Source organism: Pelecanus crispus, chromosome 9 (genome assembly GCF_030463565.1).
Source record: "Pelecanus crispus isolate bPelCri1 chromosome 9, bPelCri1.pri, whole genome shotgun sequence".
In the NCBI taxonomy this organism is placed as follows: domain Eukaryota; kingdom Metazoa; phylum Chordata; class Aves; order Pelecaniformes; family Pelecanidae; genus Pelecanus; species Pelecanus crispus.
In genome coordinates this window covers 34,005,475-34,033,052 of record NC_134651.1, presented here as the reverse complement: position 1 = coordinate 34,033,052, position 27,578 = coordinate 34,005,475, and the positions used below count along the sequence as shown (strand labels likewise).

Here is a 27,578-nt window from a genome sequence, read left to right as displayed (position 1 = left end):
TCACCAGAGAACAGCAGGGATTTCATACACTGATGTGACCAAAGGGGCTGTGCAATTCAGGTGGCTCGTTGTGACACTGGGTCTGCTGTAGCCTCCCATCTGTGAAACAGACAGACAGGCCATGCTAGAGATCAGCTGGCTGATTATCCTGAAATCAATAGGTATTTGTCCTATCAGAAACCATTGGGGTTTCAATCCCAAGCCAGTTGTGTGGAAATATTTTCAAGAAATTGTAAAAATCTTCAAATCTATTAGAGCCAATATGATTTTGAATAATTCCCATTTTCAAAAGTAACTTCAACATTTTATAGCCAAACTGTCATCAGCTTTCAATAATTCTTTGGTGTCCCAAAGAAACCTATCAGTGTTCTCCAGTGCCTAGGCCACTTCTGAAAATAGACTGACAAATGTCACTTGACATTTTTTGGAAAAGATCTTTCCAGACCTACTGGAAAAGGCAACTGCAACAATTTTTTTTTTGAAAGAAAGAGACTTTCAGGGGAGGTTTCCATTTTTGAGACAGCATTTTCAAATCCTGCCTGGAGAAACATCTAGACTTTCTGGATGAAATGAGCCAGTGACTCTCGTGAGAGCTGCTCAACACTGGAGAAGAGGCTGCCCAAGACGGAGGACCAAGAAGGACACCTTTTGGCTGAGTACCTGGCACAGGCCTCCAGGCGGCTGGTGGACTTGTTCCCTGCTGTTCTTATTCTGCTTGTAGAAGTCGAATATCATCAGTGCTGCGTAGACCTTCCCCACAGTCATCTCATCGGCTATCAGAGGATGGTGAAACACAGCAGACATTCAGGTGAGGAACGGGAAAGGAACAGAAGAAGAGAATAATAAGCCAAAGAGCACAAGAAATAACAACAAATGGGAGTGAAAAACAAGGAGAAAGAAGAGGTGACATTAGAATAATGACGCAAAACAGAGACAGAAAAGTGGGAAAGAAAAAAAGACCAAGCAAATGTTACAACAGACTTCAGATGTTTGCCTGTTGCTGCCTTTCACATCTGAGGAGGATGGCCCCTGTATCTAGCTCTCTGTAGCAAACATTCACAGAGACTGTGTGGAAAAAAGCCAGGCAGAAAAATGCTGTGGCACTGTAAGCATTGCTGACAGAAGAATTGCTAAATTAATACCAGATCCATAGCTAGCTTTTTATCAACAAAGAAGCCTTATTCCCATTTCTTTGAATTACAGTCAACCGGGGCATATGGGGCTAATATACATTCAAAGAGCATTTCATTTTTCCAGATGTCTTTTTTCACCCTCACAGCTATGCTACCAGCCCTTCCCCACACAGCAATGGAGGTCTTACCCTAGAGCAAAAAGTTAAAGCAGCAGATATATAGGCATCAAGAGAGGAGAGGAGGAAAAGACCTAAGCAGTCACGACTCACTGATTTGCACCTCCTCAGCTCCCTCGTTTTTCTTAATTAACAATGCCTTTATTGCTCTGCACTCTTTCTCATTAATCAGGAATCCAGAGTCCTTGTCTGGGCCAATCAGGATAATGGCAAACTTTTCATTTTCTCAGCACATTTGCCCAGGACATCATCAAGTAACACGAAGGCCTTTAGCCCCAAAATACCTCACTTCTGATTCTGTAAGTTCTCAGCAAACTTTAATTTTCTCCCCCTGGTTTTCTGGAGCCCAGATGGTAGAAATTGCTCTCCTGTCATGTAAGGCACAGGCTGGAGGCAGACAAAGCTAAGAAAAAGCTCTGGAAGAGGCCACACAGGGCATCGGTCCCTTCTTGACACTGGCTTTTTTTTTTTCCCTAAGTACAGGAAATCTACTGTAGCATAATGAAATACATACCTAGATGTGACCTCAGCTTTCCTACTCCTTATGTGACCATGGTATGGAGGTGCAGGCTGTGAAGCCTGCATAGAGGGTACCTAGAAGCTGAACTGCGCTCAGTTTCTTCACTGCATCCTCTAGATGACTGTGCCCCTAGATGGGGCTAGGGACAGAGCAGGCAAGGAAGGAGAAACCTGCTCTGGCCTCTTTAGGTGGCCAGGATGGGTTGGGCGCTTGCTGATGAACCACTTACGTTTGTGAGGAGGCACCAGCAAATCCAGAGTCTTCTGGGACAGATTGGGCCAAACCAGCGAGATCTCCTTTCTCAACTCAGCATCACACTGGTGCTGTTTAACACCCCCTGCAGAAAGGGAGGGGAGAGAAAGAGGCACATGAAGAAGACTGAAAATCCTTGTCCTGTCAGCACATACCACACAGCACAGCAAGCACAGGAGAAGGCATTTCCCCACTCCCATTTCTTGAGAACAGCAAGCCAGTGCCAGCAGCAGCAAACGTTGCAAAGGGAATTGGTGACCTCCTCCATGACAAAAGTATGTGAACTCAGCAGGACCATCATTGCTTCAACCTGCTGACCCTCTGCTGTTACTTGAGACTTAAACTTAAGCTCAGACTTACTCTACCTAACTGCAGGTGCCTGCTCATTTGGGGTGCTGGATAGTGTCAGCAGAAAGCAGCAGTACCTCCCAGGTGTGATGCAAAGGACCTGGTCTGAGGTGCTGGACTATGAGCAATGCCACGACTGATTATAAACCCTCCTCACCAACAACTCTTCTCAAAGTCTTTGGCAATGAAACATAAGCACGCTCTTCTGTATCAGCAGCATCAAACAGCAGCTATATCACAAGGTAAAACAGAAAGAGCTGAACACAGCAGCATTATTCAAATAGCCAAAGTGAGATCTTAATACACAAGTGGAAAGTGATTAAAGTATATGTAAGCCAACAGGCCAGCTCCCAAATGAATGCACTGCACAGTAGGCAATTAAGTAGTTCATCTGAATGACAGAGATTATTTTTCTAAGAGAAAAGTGATGGGAGGAGGCTCTGGGTACTCTGCTACATGGTGGTTTGAACTCCCACACGGAAACTCATTAAGGAGGGTTTATTAAGGGCCTGTTAGTCCCACTAAAGACTCAATTAAATGTAGCACATGAAACCTATTCAAACGAAGCACATAACAACAAAACGGGTCAAAACTCACAATTCGCAGCAGATATAAACTTTAGAAAGAATCCAGCGCTATCAGCTGAGCTCTCTTCTCTGGTTCCCTTCCAGTGTGTGACCAAAGAAAAGGGTGGGGGAAGCCTTTTTCAAATTTCAGCCTTTTTTTCAACTGTTTGAATTGCTATTGCTGGCAGGTAACTAGAAGCCTAAAATAATACAAACTCTCAGCATCCTTATCTAGAGGTTATTACTAAAATAAGGTGCAGGTCCCTAAAATCCCAGGCAGTCCTAAATACATCCTTGGAAATGGGTGTCTGATGCTCAGTGTCACTCCCTAGGGGAGTCCCAGTGACCTCAAACTTGTGTCTTCTTCCAGCAGCACGTACCCAAAGCATCAAAGACAAAGTTTAAGCAAATGAGGGAGGTATTAATATAGAGAGGTTGAATGGCTGGCCTAAAACCACTTAGGAAAAGCACAACATCCTATCCCTGCCCTGCCCTTTGCTCATAAGAGCATTGTTACCTCTTGTTAGCTTTTAAATTAGGTATAAAAATGCTTTGGCCAGTCATGCCTTGATTCTGACCCCAGCCATCCTGATTAAATAGTGTAATGACCCAGAGAAAAGGCCAACATATTTTATTACATTGCAATGTTTAATTGGGAAGTCAAGTAAATGCCTGATTAAACACTTAAATAATTAAATTTTATCTCAAGGTGGAATGTGGTTCATGGCACTTGGAGTCACTGCTTCACTGCCAGCAGACAGCATTTGGAGAAGAAGGGCTGTTTTTCCCTTGTGCTGGAATAGTTAAGAAAAGAGGCATGGAAACTCTCATTTCTGTTATACAGCAACGAGCACATGCACAGGGCTTCCCCTCTGAGAGCTCCCAACTTGGACGGCCAAAGCTCTCCATATCTCATCTACAGAGATGCCAGGATCTGGCCACCCCAAAAGCAGAGCAATGCTCGGGACCTCTCTCTGTTGCCTGTCCCTGAGGCTCCTTTGTCCTTGGGTGCTGGCAGATGGCAGGCAGGCAATAGGAAAATAGGATTGCCACCTGGGTCAGGATATTTCGGTGGTTTTGGGAGGACACCAAGCCAACAGACAAGTTGGGGTTTGAGCCCACACCTACTGTCAGACATCACCTCCCTCTCACCTGAGGCAAGTTTGATTTCTAGGGCAGTGCGGATCAAGGCCATCAGCGTGGACGTGAAGTGGACAGTTAAATCTTCAGGCGAGATTGGCATGTTCATCCGCACCAAGCGCTGGAGAGAGAAATGCAGTGGCTGTGAGTGGGGGTCAGGATTCCTCCCCCCCCGCCACCCCTTCCCTCCTGCTCTGTGAACCCTTAGAAATAGCCACATTACAAATGTGTTAACCTTTTGTGCACTGAGTTAAACCACATCTTTTCCATGTAGATGCCAACTCCTTTTCAGGAGCAAGTCTGAGCTGTAACGGTGGCTTTAGTGGTTAAACAGTTGATTTGCCAGCATTTGTACTGCAATCCTACAAAGAGAGTTCTTCCAAAAGAAGCCAGTTTGAATGTCCTCATCCCATTTCACAACCTGGTACCCTGCTCCTGACTGTCTCCAGCTATGTTCCTACCTGCAGCCTCCAGACATGTGGCTGGTACCCGTCATCCCTGCCAGTAGAAAAAAACCTCTCAGCTTCTCAGCTGAGAAGCACAGCTTTCCCTGCCAAAGCAGCATGCTCAGAAGATATAAACCCTGAAGATATAAATATATATGTATATATATAAACCTGTGATGGTGCATTTTGTACACAGCGCGAAGCACACTTGAACATAAGCTTGGTGAACCCTGTGGTGTGTCTCAAGTGCTCTGGGAGAGTTTGGGTCTGGCTCCTAGTAGGTGAAGCTGTGCAATATCCTTTTCATTGGAGGCACTTGCGTTCTGCCCATTACCTCCTTTCCCTGTGGGCATCCCAGGAGCTCTGAAGGTCTTCTCCTTTCCCTCCAGTCAATGCGCTACACAGCTCCATCCAGACCTTACTCATAGGGAAGAGGCTGGATTAACATGAGTAGGACTATAATTTCCCCCAGTGACTTTCTTTCAGTATGAACTTTCAGTATGAATAGACCCTCAGGATCAGTATCTTCCAAGATCTTCAGACCCGGTAGCAACTCCTTCCCAATCACCAGTCAGGACCACCTCTGACAGGGCAAATTCATCATTCTTGTAAGCAATGAAGTACCTGAGATTGTTTTGGAAAGCTGTGGCTCCCTTAACACCACTGGCAGCAGAGCATGTAAATGCAGATGGGGAGAAGCATTCTCCAAGCCTTGCTGATAACCTTAGCAACCCATTTAAAGGATGGATTTCTTCTCCTTTGGCAACCTAATGATTTCTCAGCTCCTCGGCTTTCACAAGCTGTTTAGAAACTTCCTTGGCCAGAGCCATATCAGATAAGCCTCTGTGTTTCCATTCTTCAAGGGTACATGCAACCAAAGGAAGTCACTGGGCATTAATCTGTCTGAGCAGAGCCTCACAGCAGCCTGTAAAACCAAGTGTTAGCTTGCCCTGGGCCCCTTGCTCAGGAGGGAATTCCATCCACATCTGAAAGCTGCTTAGGCTGTTATTTTGATCCCTATCACTGTACAGAAACCTTCTCTTTGTTTAACAACAGCCCAACATGCTGCTAAAGAAATTTAAGCGCAGTCAGCAGTGGGCTGCAGACTCACCAAGGCAGTAAGCTGCTGCAGTGGAGAGTACACAGAAGGGGCCAGATCCCACTTTGGCTCTGTACGCTACAATACTATGCAATGTCAAGGGCTGTGACTATTTTTCAGAGATGCAGCTTTGCTGGTGCAATCCTCACTTCATATGTGACTGTAGCAGCTCAGGGGTGCCTTGTGCAATCCTGCTCACCCTCCTTGCTCGTCTGGGGAAGCTGTGCAGTAGAAGCACTGCTGCTTATAAGCAGTTTTTTTGCTGGTGAAGGGAAACACTGTAGCCAAGAACAGGGACCTGCCTGGAGTCTCAGGCAAGGCAAGAGGCAGAGCACTCAGTGTGAGCCCAGACTCCTACTCCTATAATCTACCCAAAACCAAGCCAAGACTGGTGAATGAAGACTTGGTCGCCCTTTCCATCACTGGGGTAGCCTCCCAGCTTAAAGAAATCTCCAATGTGCAATTTCCCAGAGGTATGAACTGAGATGCCTTAGGGGTTTTGGTGCCCTGAGAGAGGACAGACTCCAGCCCTGATACTTTCTGCCAGCCAAGGAGAAAATGCACCACCACCACCCCCCCACCCCACCCCCCCCAGGGGGGACGCATGCTGGTGCTGACAGGGGCAGACAGAAGGCATAGGGCACTGGTACAGTACAAAAAAAATCTGCTTCTGAAGTGAGCTGACATTCAGAGGAGCGGAGACCTCCTTATTTATCTTCTTACACGTCTTTGGATCTCATTGCATGCTGCAGGGACAAGAGACTCGTGTAACAGCCTACCCTGTCTCCTAAAGTCTGAGACAAACCATTGTAATCTCAAAGAGCTTTCTTAAAGCATGCCCAGAGGTTATCTTCCATGTCTGACAAGCCTCAGAGATAAGGGATAAGGAAATCAAAGCCAAGACTCTCCTCCCTTTATAACTCAATGACAGTATCAAATGCTGGCAACACCACAACAATTTCTTCTGTTCACTTGTGTCAAATGAAACAGGATTTTAATTCAGCCTTCTTCCCTCAGCACAGAAAAAGTGACAACAAAATTACTGTATCGACGTGAGCCTACAGTTACCACTTACAGAGTCCCACCGAATCCCAGCTCAGTGGGAGACACAGTTAAGGGATGGAGAGAGAAAGAAGATGCATGGAAGTGAAGAACAAGCAGATGAGAATTAATTCCTCCCAGGAGAGCTCTATCCTCACAAAAACTAGCACCAAATTACATTTTGGGACTGATATGTCCCAGGTCCCCCCAACTGACTTTCTAGAACAAATTCCCAAAGGGAATGGATGCAGAACACAGGCCACATCACAGCTATACACAGCAATGCTCTAGGTCTTTCCTCCTAAATTTCATTCAGGAACAAAGGATTTAGAGGGAGGTTTTCCAAGGGAATACACACTTGCAATTGCACACTTGCAGGAAGGTTGGCTGAGCAAAACTCAACGTGCAAGTGCTGAGTAGGAGTACTGCAAACAGGCACCTGGAAGAGTCTCTCCCCAGACCACATCCCTTCCCTCCTTCCCATGCTACCCTCAGCACTGCCTGGTCTACAGCATTTTTTCCATCCCAATACACAGACTGGTCGAACAGGTCAACCGGGACACCTTTAGGCCATTGCAATCTCCGATCTGCTAAACCATCAGCCAACAGAGAGTGTGGTCGTTGTGTAGGTCCTCGCACATCTCTCAGCCCCTAGCTGGGGTGACCACTGGCTCTAGCAGTCATATCAGGAGAGGGGAGGCTTGGTCTGGTTTGGTTGGGATGTCTCCCTCTCCTCTCTATCGGGGTAGCAAACCGGGATGCATCTCCTGGTCCTCCCCTGGGGCAGGTTGTTGGCAGCCAGTTGAGGAGCACTTGTATTGCAAGGCAGGTTGCAAGCTGCACCTACCAGGGCAGAGCAGCTGCCCATTTCTTAGCCAAAAAAGCCATTAATTGGGACAGAAGTGCCTTATAACCTGCTGCAGCAAAGCCCAACAGGTTTTGGATACAAGTCACCCCAGATCCCTCCCAACATCAGTGAAAACTGCCTTCTTGGAAGCGTGAATTGAGAAAATATGTTGCTCCAATGCATATACCGCAATTCTGGGAGAGCTCCTGCTGAAGATGAAGCAGTTGGGAGAAAAGAATTGATTCATCTTTGGTTCAAAATAGCTTTGCCACCACACCATGTTAGGGAGGCAAGGGATAAAGTGGTTTGGTGAGACATACTCGCACCAAGTCCCTGCAGCACCGTTGACACTCTGGGGAGCCAAGGAGTCAGCCAGATATTGGCACAGCTGCCCCAGAGGAGGGATTTGGCACCTGAACTTCCCCTGCACATCATCTGGTGCATTTTCCTAGAGGCAGAAACGCAACTGAAAGACAGAAACTGCAAACAAAAAGAAATCTTCATCCCCCCCCCCATATTATAAAACAACCTTAACATAAAAATGTTTCCTTCCAACATGTGTAGTGCAAGAAATTTCAATCCTTTCAAAGCTACTTTCTAATTTTAGCTATATTGTAATTCATTTACATTTCTATAGGACCCATTTAGAAGGAACTGGAATCCAATAGAAATTGGTAAAATTACTCAAAGTCAAATATTCCGATTGACCCAAAATTTTGTTTGAAAAATTGATCAAAAACTTTTGATTTTCATTCCTAACCAGGGTAGAAGAGAAAATCTCAATGTTTTTCATACAGCATGGGCAACAACATGCTTTAAAAAAACCTGAACTAGTTGTTTAGCCTGTACACAGTTTAAAGTAAAATTAACATCTCCCTGCATTTTTGCTGTTCCTTCTGGCTGAAGTTGCACTTCAAGGCCACGTCTTACCAGTTCCTCATGCTTTGGAATACGATGCAAAAATTTGATTTAAAAAAATAAATCTGATTTGGATAATTTTCCATCTTTCTAGACCCCAGAAGGAAAACATATGGGCATACTGATGCAGATGGCAGGGGACTGAACACTTCCCTGCACTAGTAAAAAGCTTGCATCACTTGGTGTGACCTAGGAATTGCCAGCCACAGATGAGGGGTATTCAGGTGAATTAATAACTGGGGAGCAGGAAAAAGGGTAAAAATCCCTGCCAGGTGCTCAGACGTGGCAGGAAAGGGCTTCCCTGCTCTCCATGTTGCTCCTTTTCCTCCTCTCGTCTCCAATTTCCTCCAAGAGCATTTGAGGGAAAGCAGTCGGCAGCAGATGGAGTCACCGCTCCTGTTTCCCAACTGTGCTTGGAGGACCCTTCTCCAGCTCTTGATTTTAATTAGGTGGTTTCAGAGGCACCCCTCTCCCGAGCGAGGGTGAGGGGAGCTCGTTAATGTTTCTGCAGCAAAAGGCCCCAGAGGTAGTAGCTGCAATATTGTCTCTAGAGTCTCCTAATTAACTCTGTGCAGATAGCAAGGTAGTAACCGATTACAGCCAGGGTTAGGGAGGCAATGCTTTTTGCTGTGGTTACTTGCGTGGTCAGGAGGGGTGCAGACACCTCTCCACTTCTAGCAGTGATTTAATTGCAAATAAACAAAGACATCGCTAATCAGAAACCAAACCTTTGTGTCAAGCAGAATTGACAGAATTTATGCCCTTTCAGCATTTGGTTTCTGCAGATCTTCTGCTTAGAAACTTCTCAGGCAATGTCCGAATAGGCAGGGAACATTCATCCCAGTGTCAAAAGCCAGGATAAAAGGTCTCCTGTGGCTCCCAGCCTAACTCAGAAAGTGAGCACTGAACAGAAATATCTGCACCGTAAATTTTATTCACTGACACATTTGTCCAAACATTAGCAGGAAGAGGAGCATACTGAGCTATGAATGCCAGGAAAACTATCTGGCACTCTGATGGATTTGAATTATTAAGAGCAGCCCATCAGCAGCTCCTGTGCAGCCTCTGGGACAAGAACTACTCTGGGAATAATCCCCAAATGTGAATAAATTCGGGACAATGGAGCGCTGCTTGTGGGAAACAACGCTGAGTTTGGTGAATAAATTATTTGCTATGAATAATTCACGCCGACCTAGTTGTAATTATTCCACTCTCATTTAACTCTTCTGTTGGCTTCAGAGAGGCTGGCTATGGCCTTCCTCCTTTCCACAGCCAACAGAGGAGCCAGGTCTGTGCCCCGAAATGTGGGCTCTGTCTCTGGCATACAACGGGACCTGTTGCATGGAGATGTTATCCTACCTTCAGTAAGTGTAAACTTGCTCCTTGTCCAGCAAAAGCAATGCATAATGCTAGCTCTGTGTGGAAGAGGTAGCAAGTCTGGGCAGCTAGCAAATGGATGGTTCAAATTCTTGTTTAGCCTTCAGGGATCTAATCCAGATTTTAAAATACATGTGGCAGTGACAGGCAACGTGAGGTGCAGCCCTGGTGTGGATGGGGAGCCAGCCCAGCTCCAAGATCACCCCCCATCACATATCCAGGAGCCTTGGCTATGTCAGGAGGTGCTAAAGAGCCAGAGCCTTCTTAATCCCTGCAATAAGTCACCCTTGAAATAAGGTGTGCAAAGCTGTGCTTGACAGCACCAGGAGGATGACAAAATAAAGTCAAGAGCCCCCTCCGGCTGCCAGCATCACCCTGCAGACTCCATGCAGGGCTTCACCTAGAGCTAGACTCAGACAGAGGTGGAGATGTGCCTGCTGGTGATCCTGTCTTCTCCCAGCGAGGAAGGTAAAAATATTACTCTGAAGAGCAGTGGGGAAAGTCTTGCATTATTGCCTCTCCTAGCATCACACCATTCCTAAGAATCACATCCTCAGGCTCTCAAAAAAACCATCCTCCAACCCCACTCCTGCAGTTATCTGCAAGATGTCTTGACAGCACTGTAGTGTCAGAGAGATTTAGCAGTGTCATGGGTGTTTCCTTCTCCCATTTTGTCTAAAGATGCACACAAAGCTTTGTGGTGGAAAGGACAGTCTGACTCCAGGTGAAAGCAAAGCTGGCTGCCGCTCTGCCCTTATTGCTACTACTGAATAGCATATAAAATCCCAGGACCCTTCACTACAGACAGGCTGAGTCTGTCTAAGAGGCCTCAGAGTCCCAATACATGACCATAAACGGAGTGTAAAAATCACCACCACCCTCATCTGAAAATAGGCAAGTGATCAAATCTCAAGACACCAGAGTGAAGTCAAAGTGGTTTTCTTCCCTCTTTTCATCTGACTTGGTAGAAGATATTTTAAAGTTCAGTTCCTTTACCCTTTTCTCACCCCCCCCAGCAGAGGATAGAGCTCTCCGGGTGCCGAAGCAGTGTGGCCGGAGGACCCCACGCATGCACCTCGGGGCAAGCAGCAAGCCACACGCACAGAACTGCAGAGGCTGGTCATGCCAACCAAGGAGAACAGTTGAGAAAGGGGAACCAGAAAACAGCAGAAAGGAAGGACAGCAGCCAAGGAGGCTGCAAAGAGGGAAAAATCCAAAGGAAATGACAGTGTGCACATACTGAGAAGGCAACAAAGACGGGGAAAACACACAAAACTTTTGCAGAGAGGACTGGGAAAAATATATATGGAAAGAAAAAGGGTGGACAATGTAGGGCAAAAGAGCTTTTGCCAGACAGAAGAGTAAAGTTTTTTAAAATCATCTGGTTCAGAGGGAGAGAATGAAAATAGTGCAGAGACAGAGCCCTAGCTGCTGTCAGCACTGAGCTATGGCTGCAGGACGAGGGGGTTGTTGTCCCTCTGCACGCTGGCTCTGTGTGGAGGTGTGCATGGCTGGGTGGGCTGCACTGTCCTCCCCAAGCCCCCAACAACTGTGGGAGGACAGCAAGAGTGACACTGGGGTGGGGTACCTGGCAGGTGTAGGGCAAGGGGATGCCGCGACCCACATCTGGGGGAGGATGCTTAGCACCAACCTGTCTCTGTGGACATGCTGTTCCTAGTGCTGCATGTAGAAGTGGAGGAGGGATGGAGCAAAAACCAGTATTGCCTCCCTGTGAGGGTTTAGTTTTATCAGCAGCCATAGCTGGGAGTGGGGGTGAGCCCAAGCTGCAGCCTTACACCATGGGAAAAATTCAGATCTGGTCTTAAGTCTGTATTTCTGTAGTTCGGGGCTCTTTGATAATGTGCAAAATGAATCTGATCACCTCCAAGCTCAGAGAAATCTGATGTTCAGTCTAGATTTGAGCTACTTGACTTGCACCCATTTCTATTTATGGTTCAGTCATACATAGACACCTTTTAGAGGTTTCTTAGTAGATGGGTAAAAATTAAAGACATCTTTAAAAAAATCAGGAGTCTGTATTTTAAAAAGAAACCATTCATACGTACCTAAGTTCTGTGGATTTGTTCTGTAAAGACAGACAAATCAAATGAGATAGCAGCTAACTCCCAGGGAAGACAGACTAGGGAAGACACATCCGGAGTGCCTCTGCCCGGGGAAAGTCTGCTGCAACAGTTGACAACGAGCACATAGAGGCACAGAGATGCCACACTATGAAAGTCAGCCAAAAGGCTTGTTTAAAATGTCTATTTTAGCACATTATTCCCTTTTATTTTTTTCCTCCTTTAACTGTACAAGATTTGGGGGAAAAAAAAAAAAAAAGGGAGAGCTTTATGCTTCTGGTACGCATGTGTGACCACAGAACAGATCTGGTTGTCCAGCTGCAAAGACCTACTGCCGGGCTTTCAGCAGGACACAGCTCCATTTTAAGTCAATGGAAACTAACAGGTGCTAAAAGGAGGCATTGACTACTTCAAAATCATTGGGTGTCTGTGTATAATTGGTACCTTTATATAGATGTTTATCTATCTACTCATCTATCTGAAATAGCTGAGACCTCAGAGCTGGCATTTTGCCAAAGCTGGGTTTCTCAAACTTAGTTATGGTACGGTGGGTATGAATTGCTTGTAACAGAATGCTCTTTTAAAGCAGCTACCAAAGTGGCCAGAAACAAATCAAAAGGAATACAGAAAAGATATCTAACTGGCTAGCTTCAAGGTTATGTTTAATTTTCTTTTTATTTTGAATCTTAACACAATGAGGAAGGAAGCCATATCTGAACCTCTTCTTGCTGCTAAGTGCCCTTCGTAAAGGCAGGCCCAGGTTTTTGGTTTATCTTGAGTCTGTTCACAAAATCTTGCTTTCATATGGCCTCAGTGAAAAAACAAGCACTACTGGAGGGGCTGTTGTGATCTGGGTCCATTGCACCAAGCACAGTGGGGTGCAGTAATTAGGCATGGTGGTGGCTGAAATGACATCAACAGCAAAAAAAACCACTGTTGAGTCTGATGGATGCTCAATTACACCGATGCTAAATATTTATGACAAACCTCCCCCTCCAAAACTGTGAAGTTCAATGTTAAAAGCTTCCAAGGAATCGCCTGTGCAAATGCGAATTTCCAAGCACCATGTGAGCTGTTGGGAGAGCAGCATGGCTTTAACTGGCGGGGTCTGGGTCTGCTCTGTAATTTCGGCTCTGTCTATCCAAGTTTCCACTCCATTCATCCAGGCAGTGTCTGAAAGGCAGCAGCTAGCAGCCTTTTGAATACAATGCATTTCTGTGGTTCAATTAAAAAGTTTTTCAGAATAAACAGTAAGTTTGAGTGATTTCTTCATCTTACTGTCTTAAATGTTTTGTGTTAAAATAGTTTCTTTCACGAGGGTATTTAAGGAGCCCTTGCGGTGTTGCCTCTGTTTAATAGCTTGCTAAATCCTACAGTACTGCCTACTCTAATTACTCCAATCTAATTAAGAGGGGGGAAAATCAACATACTACTGAAGGGCTAGTGAGAATGGATAGTCAAAGAGCTGTAGGAAGACAAATGGGTATCATATTGGCAGGGTAATTTGCTCATTAGCACCCTCCCTCCCCAAATTAGCCTAAATGGAAGCACAATGAGAAAGGAGAGATAGAAACACTGATAGAGATAGCGGAGACATACTTAGAAAGACAAACTGATGTGCCATAGTTTCAAAGACCAAAAAAAAAAGGTTACACAAAAAAAAAAAAAAAAAAAAAAAAGGAAGGTGATCCAAGATCCAGTCTGCTTGGAAAGCAGAGAAAGCTCCAGAAAGCCCAGGAAAATAACACTAATGCCACAGAAAACTGGCACCCACTTCAGCCACGGCACAAAAAGCTGGTGGATTGGCAGGAGTTTCTGGGGGGGTGGTCTACCTTATAGGCAACGCGAGCAGGGCATTTCTTTCCAAGGCCTAGAGGTGGGGACATGTGTCTCAGCATCTCATACATGTCTGTGTAACTGATGCGCCCACTTGGAGTCAAAGGGAGGGAGGCAAAAGCAAGAAGACACAGAAATCAAACCAGACCGGGTGGGGGAAAAAAAAGGAAGGGGATGGGGAAAAAGACAACACAACAGAGCAAATGAAAAGGAGGAGAGAAGGGAAAGCAGACAAGAAAACAGAGATCCAGTTAATCAGATTTCTCAGGAAAACAAAACTAAAATAAAGAGGTGAGTAAATAGAAAGGTTTCTCCGCTTCCGTTGCTGTGTTTCAACGCCCAACGTCTCCTCCTCACTGCAGGGACATCCCATGGCCAGAGCTGTGCCTCGGCACACGGGTCCCTGTGGGGAATGATTGACGTCTCTGCTGGGGGTGGAGAGGGTGTGGGGAGGGCTCGGGTTTGGCTGGCTCTTTGCAGGGGTGGAAGGGTACTTCCCCTTCTCACCCCCCTCCCAAACCAGTCAAGAGGCTGTATTCACCATGCCAGGGAGAGCTGGTAGGCAGAGTTATGGGACAGGGAGAGATAGGGCTTAGAGAAAATATTCAGCTTTCCTTCAGTGAATAAAGAGTTTGGTTTTCAGGTCAGCCTGTGGGCTATGAAAGAAGCAAAGCCAATCCTGGTGTGTTTGCTCAAGGGACAGCCTGGGACTGCTCTGACTGCAAGCCAAGGGTGCAACTCTGCAAAACCTCAGCCAGCCTGAATTCAGGTTTGACAAAACCAGAGCCAAGCACTCGACTTCCAGGAAGGTGGTAGAAATGGGACCTGTTTCTCCCTTACATTTGATGGGGCCCCTCTTCCATCAAGCCAATGTCAAGTGGTTGTCTCGGCCACCAAGGGCAGCTGGCTGTCCTGTGTGATAGGGGAAACTGTGAATTGCAGAAATTTGGGAACAGACCCTTAGACCAGCCCATTACTGATGGCATTTACCTTCAGTGCATGTTGGTGGTAAATAAAATCCTACCCTGAAAAGCAAGGGATGCAGAAACAGCAAGGAATTCTCCTGCTTCAGCTCTTTCTGACTACTGAAACTGGAAGCATGACTATGACACTCTCATTTTGTTTTCCCAGTGAATGCCTGCTTATTATATCGTGCAAATCTGTGCTGCCTGTCATCTGAGGAGACCTAAGTATATTGCAGCATGTTATTAATTAATGTTTAGCCCCTAGAAAAGCAGGACAGTATATCATCTCTACAGTACTAGGAGGGAAACCAAAACCTAAGCACCCATATGAAACCCCTTTCTCAAGCAGGACAGCTTCAGAGGCAGGCACCTGCACACCAGCCTGCTGCCCTGACATTGGTCTCAATTCCTATGTACAGCATTGATGCAGGACCCGGCGGAAGAGAGAACTTACCAAGCCAAAACCATCTATTCCTGTCCTTGGTAACTAATGCAGTTGAAATACCACCCAGGTTTTATAGCCCAGAGCTAATTTAAAGGCTGCTGAGAGACACAAATTGTAATTGCAGCCAATGGCTACCCCTGGCTTCTCTCTATTGACCCTGCTTCCTGGCTGGAGATACAGGGTCTCATGCCTTCTCTGCAATGTTTGTTAACTCGTAATCCCCAATCAGGTGTGGAAAACACCTGGGCTGGAGTGAAAGAGAAAAGCAAACTCCATGCTGGCTGCTTCCACTTCTCTCTCCTTCATCTTCTGCTCTCCATGCACTGACTTCAAGAAAATCCCTGCCTGTAACTGGGACCCCACTGAAGTCCAGTGTCATCCCGTGCTGATTTCTTGGCAAGATCTGTCCTTAGGTCCCCACCTCAGCTCTCAAGCACAGTATACTTTTCCTGTGCCATGAGGGAGGAGGTTTCACTGGATGTCCATCATAGCTTACAATCTTAGAGACGTAATTTTGCTCCCAAGGTAATCTCTGGCTGTTAAACTGTGAAAAGCTCATCCCTTCATCTCTCTGCAGCCTAGGTAACCACCCCATTCTGCCACCCAGTTAACCACTGCCCAGATCAAATAAATGTCCTTTCAGCTCAGGAAAGGGAGGGGGTTCAAATTCATCCAACTGGAGCAACAATGCTATCAACCCCAAACAAAATGGACTTACTACTCCCTAGAAATCTTGGGATGACATTTACTCTCTGGTGTGTATATATAGAGAGAAAGTGCTCAGATGCTGTGCTGCTTTTCCCCAACACTTCCCACCTAGACCCGGCAGGATGGAAGCTATAGGGTTCACTGTCTCATAAAGCTGCCTGTCTCCAGCCAGCTGGGGTGTGGGAGTAGACAGGGAAGAGATGCATCAAGGAAAAAGGAGGCAGTCAGTCAATCATTCCTTTTTTCAGGCAAGGGTTTAGTTATGTTACAGTTTCTTTTCTGTACTGTTTGCATTTGCACTGGGGGACAAAAAGAAACAAAATCAGAACTGAAAATGCTGGAGGGAGTCTCTGAAGTTCCAAACCTTGTATGCCACCCTATGAGGGCACTTCTTTCCTAAGCCCAGGGGTGGAGCAATTACACGTAACAAATTGTACATATCCTTATAATGAATCCGGCAACTGGAAAGAAAACATCAGATGTTACGACAGCAAAAACCAAGACGAATCAGGTTTTCCCCAGGCACACAGGAGAAACTGGAAGGGCAAAACACACTGAAAAGCAAGGTTAGTCTGACAGAACTGGGCTTGCAACAAAGGAGGCACTTTAACACAGAGAGAGAGAGAGAGAGAACTACCAGCTGCTCAATAAAACCTACATCCTTGGATTTTCTTCTGTGAAACCTTCAGTGGCATGTGCAGGGCTTCCCAACCATTGCATCTGGTTACCTTTATCACTAACGTTTTACTTCCCTGTGCCTGAGTATCTGCCTACAGATGGCCCCTACCCACTGCCCAAGTGCTGCAGCAGCCCAACAAAACCAGAGCCTGCAGCACACAAAGACCCTATTTAATGGATTATTAGTGGGATTCAAGTTAGCTGGTTCAAAAGAGCTTGGGAACCTTCACCTTCCACTGTTACCACCTACATAACCCCAGCAGGGCTGTACTCTGCTTCATGGGCAATAAGGAATTTGCTGGAAGTCCAGAAACTGCCATCTTGAGAGCTGTCTTGGCCATTGGCACTGGGAAAATCCAGCCTTCATTACCAGTAGGCGAAATCAGGCGCCTTGAGGCAGCTTTATGGTCAGTCTCATTAACTTCCAACAGTATTTTCAGCTAATTTAACAGCCGGATTAGATTTCTTAATCTTTTGTAAGTAACCAAATCATGTACAAAAAGAGCTGTACTGAACTTCAAAACGACCTCTAAAGAAAACCAAGATGATTTGGCTTCACTATGTTTATTTTGGTACGTTATATAAAGAAGGCTGGAATACTTTGTAATATCTCCTTCAATATTACTACTTTTTTAGATGTAAAAAATTAAGGTCTATTCAAAACCTTCACAATCAACTCAAGACTATTAATTCAGAAACAGATCAAATGGAACTGTGCAAGTCTTGGCTGCAGGCCTAATAGTGGTTACAAAACATATATTGGTTTAACTGAGTCAAAAAGTTTACTGAAATTTTAGAACGGATTTGTAAAATCAGTGTGTAGAAAATATGTATGACCAGTACCCTGAGCTCTCTAAGAGTCTGTGGAAAGCTTGAAAAACAGCAGATGTATTGCATCAGAAGGTCATGGCAGCAAATTACGACAAACAGGGATTCTTTCCCAGGTTGTTTAAATCTATTTGAGTTTTGTTTATTTTCGTCAGCATCGCTTTATCTCAGATAGCTAAGAAAAAGCTCTCCCTTGGGAGCATCTGCACCTCCTCCTGACTGCTGAAGGTGTTGCCAGTAGCATCTCCCTTGGCTCTTAAGAGCATCTAATGGGAATGGGATGGCAAGATCAATATTTCCAGTATCTCTAAGGGGTATGCACTGGGAAGGGGGGTATAAGAGAGATAAAATGCTCACTTTATATATCTTGACAAATAAAAGCTCATAGAAATCTAATTTTCTTTTCTTTCCCATTTCATCCTTAAATTCAGTGTTATCACTCCTTTCCTGATTAAATCCCAGTCCCAGACCAAACCACTGTGTGCGCCCCATTTCTCTCGCTCTCTCTTCTTCTGTGAGCCTAAGGCTTCTGCCACCCCTGAATCCAACCATTTCCCCATACTTACCCCTACTGAGTGTGACACACATCTAGAACAACAGCTGCTAGATGCTTTTTTATAACTTCCTTTTGAATGTTTTTCCCCAGAAAACTTTACAGAAAGTTAGATTTTGTAACAAAAACAAAGGTGATATTGGAAATAGGTATGTAAAAATACACACATTAAGCCTATGTCTAAAATATTACCTATATTATAAAAATGTAACAACACTTGTATTTTTTTTACCCATGCAGCATCTTTCATCAAGGGTATCAAGCTACGAAAAGTGGACAAACACTGTAATTCCCTTTTCCTTGGGACAATCAAAGAAGAGACCTTGTGAAAGGTGATCAGTTAGTGACAGATGGAAGTAGGGACCAGCTCACCTGCATCTAAGCATAAGATAACACTGCCTGGGAGTCTTCCTTCTTGCAAATTATGCTATGGTGATTATTTACCATTCCCTTACAAATGTCTATATTGGGAGCTGATATGCTGGAAGAAGATGGCTGACATGGAAAACAAAAATTGGATCAGCATTTTCTTTCAATGAGTTTGACCAACTACTGGAACAAACAGCTGAATAAAAAATGGGTCCTCTAAAGCCCCGTGCCTTAAGATCAAAACGGGGTGTACTGCTGGGAGCCGTAGCTTAAAAGACAAGTTTTTAAGCTCAGTCCGTGGATAGCTATTTTGAAATACCATGTCCAGAGCTTCACAGAAGTTCAGCCCGAATGATCAAAAGATCTGTTCTGGCCTTAAACTGTGAATGGATTTCAGATTACTTCTAAATTGCGGAAATGTTAGTCCCACTTATGAAAACTTAAGTGATTTCAGTGGAACTATTCACACATGGAAAATCCAGAACATGCACATGTTTTAGGATCAAGGCTCAAACATCATGTCATGGCTGTCCTTTGATTAGCACTTCTGCCCCTGGTCACTCTGCCAACACCAATAGCTTCACATCAGAGCAAAATAGGAACAGGGTTAGAGAAAAACAGAATTAGGACCTTAATATATGACATATTCTGTATTAACAGCTCTAGAAGTGAAAAGGTTTGGCCCCTGAGTGACTCACAAAATGTCACCTCTGCACTCAGAATTAATAGAGCGAGCAAATATTTCTGTAAACTTAATGCTTGTGCCTCTTATGGGTGGAAAGTTCCTGAACACATAAACATTAAAAAAGCACACTGATACTAATTTTTTCCCTTGCAGGTGTGTTACTCCTCCCATGGGTGTTAATCAGAGCCAAAACTATTTTTTAAGGAGAGAACGGGCACTCCCAAGTTTTTAGTCTCATTGAGATTTTCTAGTGGTAAGACATAGGACTGGATTTGAAAAAGGCAAAAAAGCTATTTACTGCCTGACAAATACCCACAAAGGACTTGTCTGTCTTACAGAGCATGTGGTAATGAAAATCTGCTTGGAGATTACAAGCTGCTAGTATGTGTGCAGTATATATGCAGGCTTAGAGTATGGAGGCTTTGAGCTAGTTAAAATCACACACAGTTCAGAGAAATGTAGTCATTTTGGAATAGGTTTACATTTAAAGTTAGCCTAAATCAATTTAACTGAGATTTTAAAGCAGTTTAATTGCATCCTAGCAGGGAGTTTGCAATGCTGATTATATAAACACTTTCTGCATCTGTCTCTACTGAAGAGAAACAAAAAAGTATGGAAAGATTGGAGGAACAGGAGGCAGCTTCATTACAATTACAGAGGAGATTCATTGCAGGGTAACTTGTGGGGAGGAAAATGGATACAAAATTAGTAGGGCTTTAAATAAAAAAAAATCTCCCAACAGGCAAATTCCCAAGCTGGAGAATATCAAGGAAATCACTGTGACCTGTATCTCAGGGCATCTAGAAATGAAAATAACACAGTCACCAGAACTGTTGTGCAGTAGCTTTCTCTGGGCAACGGAGAAAAGCAATATATTAAAGTCAGTCTTGCTCTAGAAGTGATCACTAGTCAGAGCTGTTCCCTCTTTTTTAAAAAATTCCTTAAAATGCTTCAGCAGTAGCTCTTGGGTCTGCCACAGCACAGTGCCAGTCCTCCGCTGCCACGGTACTTAAGCCCAGGTGTGCAGCTTTCCCTGCGAGTGTCTTTGAACAAGAAAAACAAAGAGATAAAACCATAAAACCAAACACCTCACTGTGTGGCTGTGAGAAAACCATTTCCTCCTTTAACACACTCATATATCAGGAACATTTTATCAGAGGTTCACTGAGAACTGAAATGCTTCCAAAGCTAGGCTTATTGCATTTTCTTCTTATTATTTCGCACATTTTCTGTTTCGACTGTAAGTCCAAAAGCTAAAATATTATTTAGAAGAAAAAAAATCCCTTCTACAATTTGATGCCATTAGAAGGAGGCTTCCAAGATCAAGACATTGGGTTTGATGAGAAATGTCTGTTTAAAAATCACGTTTGCTGAAATCCACCCTTACAGTGGGAAACATCATATTACTCCCTGCTGCCTCACAGGTGGGTGAAAGCAAATTATGAAGTCTGAGCCTGTAGCACTTGACTCAGATGCAAAGCAGTGGGGTACATCCTCTCCCTTTAAGGGAGAGATAGCACCTTCAAAACTCAACTTTTTTTTTTTTTTTTTTTTTTTTGTGTGTGTGTGGCCTCAGGTCTCTGCACAGTATTTGTGAAACCATTAAGGTGGTTCTCAACTAGGAGAGAAATGCTGCACAAATGAGGTATAACAAGGTCTAACCTCTCAAGTTACCTAAAGTACTGCCAATGGCAAGAGATTCAGCATATTTTTATCTCCAAACTGGGATGCAGAAACCAAAGTCAACCAAAGCTCCTTTTGGAAATGCTAAACAGCTTTTCTACTTGGCCATTTAGCCAAGACAATTTGAACTTAACCTATTAATTTTTGGCCGTGTGTGTATGGGGAGGAGGATGTGTTTTGCTTTCTTGATTTGTTGGTTTATGTCTATCTCACGTCTATTTGAAGGAAATGCCCTTGTAATGACATCAGGTTTGTTCATCTCTAGTGCACAGTGAATTGAAGTTGGAACATTTACCACCAATGTTACCTCAAGCTTTGGAGTCGTTTTCCTTCTGGAGCTGTACTCACGTTAAAACAGGCTGGTTGTGTGTGTAGGTATGGTATTTATACACAATGTATATCCTTTTCAACATATATAACAGCATACATACCAGGCAGCTGGGTCATATTCAGCCCAGACACGAACAAACTCATCCAAATGATGGGGCCCAAGGATAGAGGAGTCCCTTGTCAGGTATTCAAAATTGTCCATAATCACAGCCACAAAGAGGTTTAACATCTGCAGAGAAGAAGCAATAATGCAGTTAGAGAAAAAAAAGAGGAGGAAAAAAGAAAAAAGAAAAGAAAAAAGAAAAGAAAAAAAGAAAAGAAGAAAGAAAAGAAAAAAGCTGGAAGGGGAGCAGGTATGATTCCCTTAGCAGAGTGTGTGGTTTCTACAAGAAGCAGCTGCACCCTGGGGAATAGAATAAACTATACAAACCTACCCCTCGGTCACTGGGGACCCTGGTGCCACCTCCTACTCCCCTGCACGCTGCAAACCACTTGCAGCTCTGCAGCACTCAGCTGGTTTGCCACGGCTTTTGACCGCGGGCAGTTTGGTCACATCCCCATCACTGGTGATGCCCTACAGCATGACCCATCCCAGAGCCCGACTGGCTCGGCACCTCTCCCTTGCCCCTTCTTCACCCTATGCCAGCACAGACCAGCACATGGGCTGTAGCGGCTGCTTCACTAACCGGGTGATGTGAACTCTTCCAGCACTTTCACATCAAGGCACATCAAGACAAGAACAGCTAGAAGAAAGACAATTCTTCAGCCTGAATGTCCTATTTTAGACTCATAACAATTCAAACCTTCAAAGATCCCCAGAAAGACGAGGGGCAGGACACACAAAAGGCTCCTGTCCCTAATGGCCGCTAGCACAGAGCCCAGCAGACGCTTCTGGCATACAAAGATTCTCCTCTTATTAAAGTCAACGGAAGATACATGAGAATTTCAATGGGAAAAGATCAAGCTGCAGCCAGCAGAACAGAAGAGCAGGAGGGCAGGCAGGAACAGATGCTCCTGTGCCAGACAAAGATCTGACTGGCACAAGGCCCCTTTCTACCTTCGTTGTGTCTTTTGTAGGGAGGCTGAGCTACTGCCATGAGTGCTGCTCCTCTGCACCACACTGAGCAAGGAGAGCTGCACTGAAGCAGCCTGTGAACTCTCACATGCTGATGATCAGAATTAAACTGAATATGGATGTCCCTGGCTGGTCTGCCAGTCGCTAAAAGAAAAATCAGGCAGTGGAGTTTGGGGTTTGTGCAGTTTTAAAGAATTCATATTCCTGTGTGATCTGGAGGGAGGAAGGGGTCTTGGCTCTTGCTGGGACGCATGATCCACCAATGCAGACCAGCAGAGTCCATAACAAATCACCATGTCACCACCAAATGCTAATCAGGAACTTCCCAGACCTGTAGTCCTTCTATTTTTCAGAACCCACCCCAACAGAAAGTGGGGAGCAGAACCCAACCCCCAACATAGTGTCCTACACTAGGGCACCAGGGTTTCTTATACCACCCAAGGGCCTTCTCCAGGCCATGCTGTACAGCACACAGCTGGGTGCACCCCAGTTGCAAACAAGGCTTCTGCCTCTGCAGCAACATGCATGAATTCACTCCTGCGCCTGAGTGTTAAGGCTTGTCAGCTCGAATCCAGCACTACACTAAACAGCTCTGCTGGGTTTGGGGGACCAAGCCAGTACTTTGTGCCACCCCGGTTCCTGGATGTTTGCAGGGTCTGTGTGCAACGCAGCCTAGACAAGCTCTGGGATCTTGGTGCAGTGCACCATGCAGTATTGGACAGGAATGTCCAACCCAGGTCTCAATAAGCTATTCAAAGACTGGAAGCACTATAACCACATCAGTAGGGCTCACTCATGTGCTGCAGGTACCCCCCATGTAACACAGTACCCCCAGAGCATCAAGAAACAGCAAAACTTTTGAGAGTTTGCCCCTTGACCCCAAGGCTCTTTCCATTACTCCCAGCTCCAGCCATGCCTCAGTACAGTTTTCCCTTGCTTGTGTACAGCTGTTTCTAAAGTTCCTGTATATTTTTAAATTTCAATTTATATTTTTCAACAGTGTAAATTACAGGAGGAAAGTTATGTCAGGCAGGATATCCACAAAGAGCCAGAAACAACATTTAAACCCAAATATGTTTTATCCAACTCCCCCATAATCTATGGTGTAACAACATCGAACAAACCATAAAAACATGCCCTTCTGGCAAGGCTGTGGCTCTGTAATGCTTTAATCATTTGTGGGGAACCACATGTTTCATTGCAATGAAGTGCTGAACGCTTTTTAAGAAATGAGTTACACCCCTGTGCTGTAGCAGTCCAGCTGCTTGGCTTTCCGCTGCCTATTTTTGGAGCCTGCCTTCCTTGCCTTTGCTCTTCTTGAGGGCTCCCCCCTCTCTCTGCCAGCAAGCCCAGGGTGTGGTTTCATGGGGTTTTCCGGGAGTGCTGACTCAGGGACAAAGCTCATGCAAAGCTGTATTTTGCAAAGACACGCTCCAGCCTCCCAGTTCTGCTACTACATTTTGAGTGGGACGGCTGATATGAGCCACGGAGGGTGAGTCTGGGGGGGTGTTGTTTGGGTTTTTTTAAAGAAAAAGCTCTAGGAACAATAATGCACTTCAACATTGAGAATGTCTGATGCTGGTTTAGGGATTTGTACAAGGAAAAAATATGGCTTTAAAATACAGAGTGCTGAAGGAAACAGTAAATGGAGCATTAACTTTGTATAATCTTTCAGGGCTCCAAGTTTTTTAATATATGCAGAAGAAATAAACCATGGGATGTCAAAGGGGCAACAGCAGTCAGACAAAGGATCTCAGTAGGGGCCATTGAAGTTGGTCTATCTATACCCAGCATCAAACTGCCACGTGTATCTCTTTTTCCTGGTTAAAGGTTTATGATAGCAGGGATCAGCTGCGCAAAGCTTCAAATCTTATCTTTTAAAGCAAACCCATGGAACTCAGTGTAGGCTTGATACATTGCTTTTTGGTACATTTCAGAGCTGTGACTTTCATCTCTTCCTGCTTGAAGTTTAATTGGGTCCCTGTCCCTGGTTTTCCATTCCTCTGTCCCAGTGGTGCAGGAAAGTGAACCAAGCCCCAAGAGCAGAGAGCTTTTTATGCATGCAAGTGATCAGAAAGACACTGGCACCTATTAGAGCTTTGACCCAGTCCTGTATGGTGGCTACGGGCATGAACCAAGTACAACAGCTCTGTGTGCTTTCATGTCTAAAACTTTCCTGCCACCACTGCAGAAGAAAATGATCATTGCATTTATTTGACAAGCAAAACAAACCACAAGGCATCAAATAAGGGTTATGCTCTCAGCTGCTTGCTGCAAGCACTTCTGAACCAATGTTATCTTGGCCATTCTCACCGTGCCCTCCCCAATCCCCTTCTTCAAAGGACCATGCTACAAATCAAGACAAAAGAGATTAATACTTAATTCCAAATATTAGACCCCGCTGTGAGAAGAAAGATAAAAACCTTCCCTTTAAACTAATCACTAAATAATCTCTTTGGTGATTAAAGGGATTTTATCACCAGGATGATAGATGCTTTTTAGTGAAGCTGTCTTGTAATGTTGTATAAATCATAATTAGGGAGAAGGAGGAAGCAAGGGGGTGTGGGGAGGGAAGGGCTGGCAGGGGAATCACACTGGCACCTCCACTTTGGGAGAGATTGGGACCAACTTACCAGGAAGGAGCACAGGAAGATGAATGACACAAAGTAGAAATAGGCAAAGTCGCTGCCACACTCATTTTTGGTGAGGCCGGAGAGTGGGTCACAGGCTCTGTTACTCAGGCATGACAGCATGATCTCATGCCAGGCTTCCCCTGTGGCACTCCTGCAGACGGAGAGGGCAGAGGGTGAGCTTATCCAACGCCCTCCCCATTACAGACCCAGGGGGGCATCCACCTCCAAGTAGAGACACTATATTTACATTAGGAATTTGAACTGTCAGCCTGCTGCCATGAAAAAGAAAGGAGAAAGAACATTTCCCTCTATTACAGGGGGATAAAAGAAACCAAACAGGCTTAGGTAGGCTAAGCCTTACTGGTTTTATGGAGAATAAAACCAGATTGATTTAAACATGTCCAGTGCAAAGTGCAAATGTAAGTAAACAGGGTTTAGATTGTTCCCTTCTGAAGCAGCTAACACTTCTGTCCTAGTGCTGGCTGTAAACCCAATGGAGATGATGGGAAATGAAACCAGGCTTCTCCACTTGAATCTCTTATTTCCTTTATCAGGCAGATACAGAAATACCAGCATGGTCTGCTTGGTAGTAGTGACTTGGGTCCCTTTTTCATGACAGTCTTCTGTGCTTTTTTCATCATTTCCCTCCTCCCCCTCTAACTTCTACTATATAGAGAAAAATAGCCATAAGGAAAAACTTTGGAGTCCAGGAGGGTCTGTCCTCAAAATAAACCACCCCCTGCAATGTGCACACATGCTTTGGAAGCTGGTGGATCTCCATGTTCACTTACTCTGACTTCCTACACAACCTCAGATTTTTTCCTCTGCAATTTCTGCACCACACTCAGAGGTGTTTTTAGGGGCTTCCCTCCACAGTGCCACGAACAGCCCATCTTGTGGCAGTGTTGTTCACAGCCACGCTAATTTGTACACAGCCACCTCACAAGCCTTCCTCCTGGTCTTTGAGAAAACTTGATGCTCAATATAAACTGAAATAGCTTCCAGGCTACTCTGAATTACACAGCAGATTCCCCCACTGGTGACAGTGAGTCCTGAAGCACCATTCCCCTGTGCAGAACCCTGCTCCCCCATTGCAGTCCTGCTGCCTCTGCCCCCTCTGTCCCACTGCGGCTGCTGCATGGGTCTGGAAAGGGACCAAGAGGTCTGGACACGAGACTGAGTAATTATCTGGTTTTATTAAAATTCAGAGTTTTGAGTTGAATGATTATTCTGAGCTAGAGAGGGCTAATTTCATTTCCGTCTGGCTTCACAGAAAGTATGCAAACCAAACCCCAGGCAAGGTATCTAGTTACAAGTGCTGCATAATCCGCAGAACTGCCTCGGCGTGGCTGGCAGGCGCTGTGGGGCCAGAGCAGTTATTAACCGCTGTGTCTCCACACCACACAGCACACATCCAGATAAGTGATTTGGAGCAGGGCCTGCACTTCATTTTTGCTGGGTCTGAAAATGAAAATCTGTCATTACACTGTTTTGGTTTTTTTTTTCTTTTTTCATTTGGAAATGTTTTGTTTCCAGGCAGAATGAACCCAGATGGAAACACTTTGACTTTCACCAGGCAGAAGTGGCATTGATGTATGAAGCGTTAACTTGTTGGTAACACAAAAGTGACCAATTAGAGGAATTCTCACTTTAAAAAAAAAAAAAATAGTAAGCTTCATGACAGGAACCACATCGGTAAGTTAAAACAGGGGGCTTCTATCTTACATTAAGCTTCTGCCTGAGTTGATGTGAGGTGCCACAGTGCTGGGTGTCACTTTGTGGAGATGCTGGTGTGTTGAATCAGATCTATCATATTCAGAGATGTGCCAGGCCAACCCTTAATGCCGAGGAGGAGGAAGCAGGAATGGATGCTTTACTCCAAACACCTTCCTTAGAGGATGCCTAAGTCTCAGCAGCTAAACTGTCATATGGGAAAACAAGAACTTTATTGCTTGCATGCAAGTCTTATGGTATTTTATACTCTATTTACCTGAACAGAAGCATCAGGGCTTGGAGGAAGGTACGGAAGTTATTGTGCCGATTAATGGAGGTTTCATCATCTAATGCAATGTTTCCAAATACCTGCCACAGAAAACAGAAGCAACTCAGGCCAAACGCATCCTTGAGTGGATGCTGTCAGTAAAGGCAGATCAAGTGGAGTTGGGGAAAAGAATTTGTTCTGGTTCAAGGGATCTCAAAAGCTAGAAAAATTTCTGTGCTGAAGGTGGAGATAAAAATGTGTTGTGGAGATCAAATGGCGGGGGGGGGGGGGGGTGGAAATCAGTTTAATGTGCTTCATCTTCACACAAACCCTTTCCAACGCCACAGTTCAGCTCCATCCCAGGCTAAGAAAAGTGTCTCATTTCTTTTCAGAGAGGTGCAGTGCCTGAGCTGCTGCCTGCTCTCAGCCTCTTGACATGCCCATACCAGAGGAAGGGACATGCCCTACCCGTGGGAGACACAGCTGCCTGCCACCACCTCCGGAGATGTTGTGCTGCAGGCTCGTCACCTGCAGCCAGTTTGCCTGCCCACATTCTCCCTTTGTACGCCCAGAAATATGTGTTTAGGCCACGTTCAACACAAGACCTGGCAATAAGTGTAGAAAAAGTGGCCTTTTTTGTACTTCTAATTTACTTGATGCTGGACTTTCTCTTCATCCTAAGTCAGGTGTTGATCCTGCTGTGCAGGCAATAACCCATTTGCACCCTCAACCAGCGGGACAAAAACAGGCTACTTACAGTCAATATTAAAACTAAAATTTTACCTGCATGCCAATAATGGCATAGATGAAGAAGAGCATTGCAATGAGGAGACACACATAAGGCAAAGCCTGTGGAAAAGGAGAA

The 27,578-nt window shown here is 45.0% G+C and overlaps 1 protein-coding gene across 1 annotated transcript in view; it reads right to left on the bottom strand.

The window, feature by feature from the left end:
• The window catches only part of CACNA1B (calcium voltage-gated channel subunit alpha1 B), a 310,510-nt gene that overhangs the window by 11,477 nt on the left and 271,455 nt on the right, over positions 1-27,578 (bottom strand). The window contains exons 35-42 of the mRNA XM_075716221.1: positions 27,497-27,562; positions 26,723-26,814; positions 24,733-24,883; positions 21,126-21,253; positions 16,263-16,359; positions 4,148-4,256; positions 2,059-2,166; positions 661-773 (exon numbers count right to left, since the gene is read on the bottom strand). Of these exons, the coding sequence (XP_075572336.1) occupies positions 661-773; positions 2,059-2,166; positions 4,148-4,256; positions 16,263-16,359; positions 21,126-21,253; positions 24,733-24,883; positions 26,723-26,814; positions 27,497-27,562 (864 nt within the window). The remainder of the gene's footprint in view (positions 1-660; positions 774-2,058; positions 2,167-4,147; positions 4,257-16,262; positions 16,360-21,125; positions 21,254-24,732; positions 24,884-26,722; positions 26,815-27,496; positions 27,563-27,578) is intronic.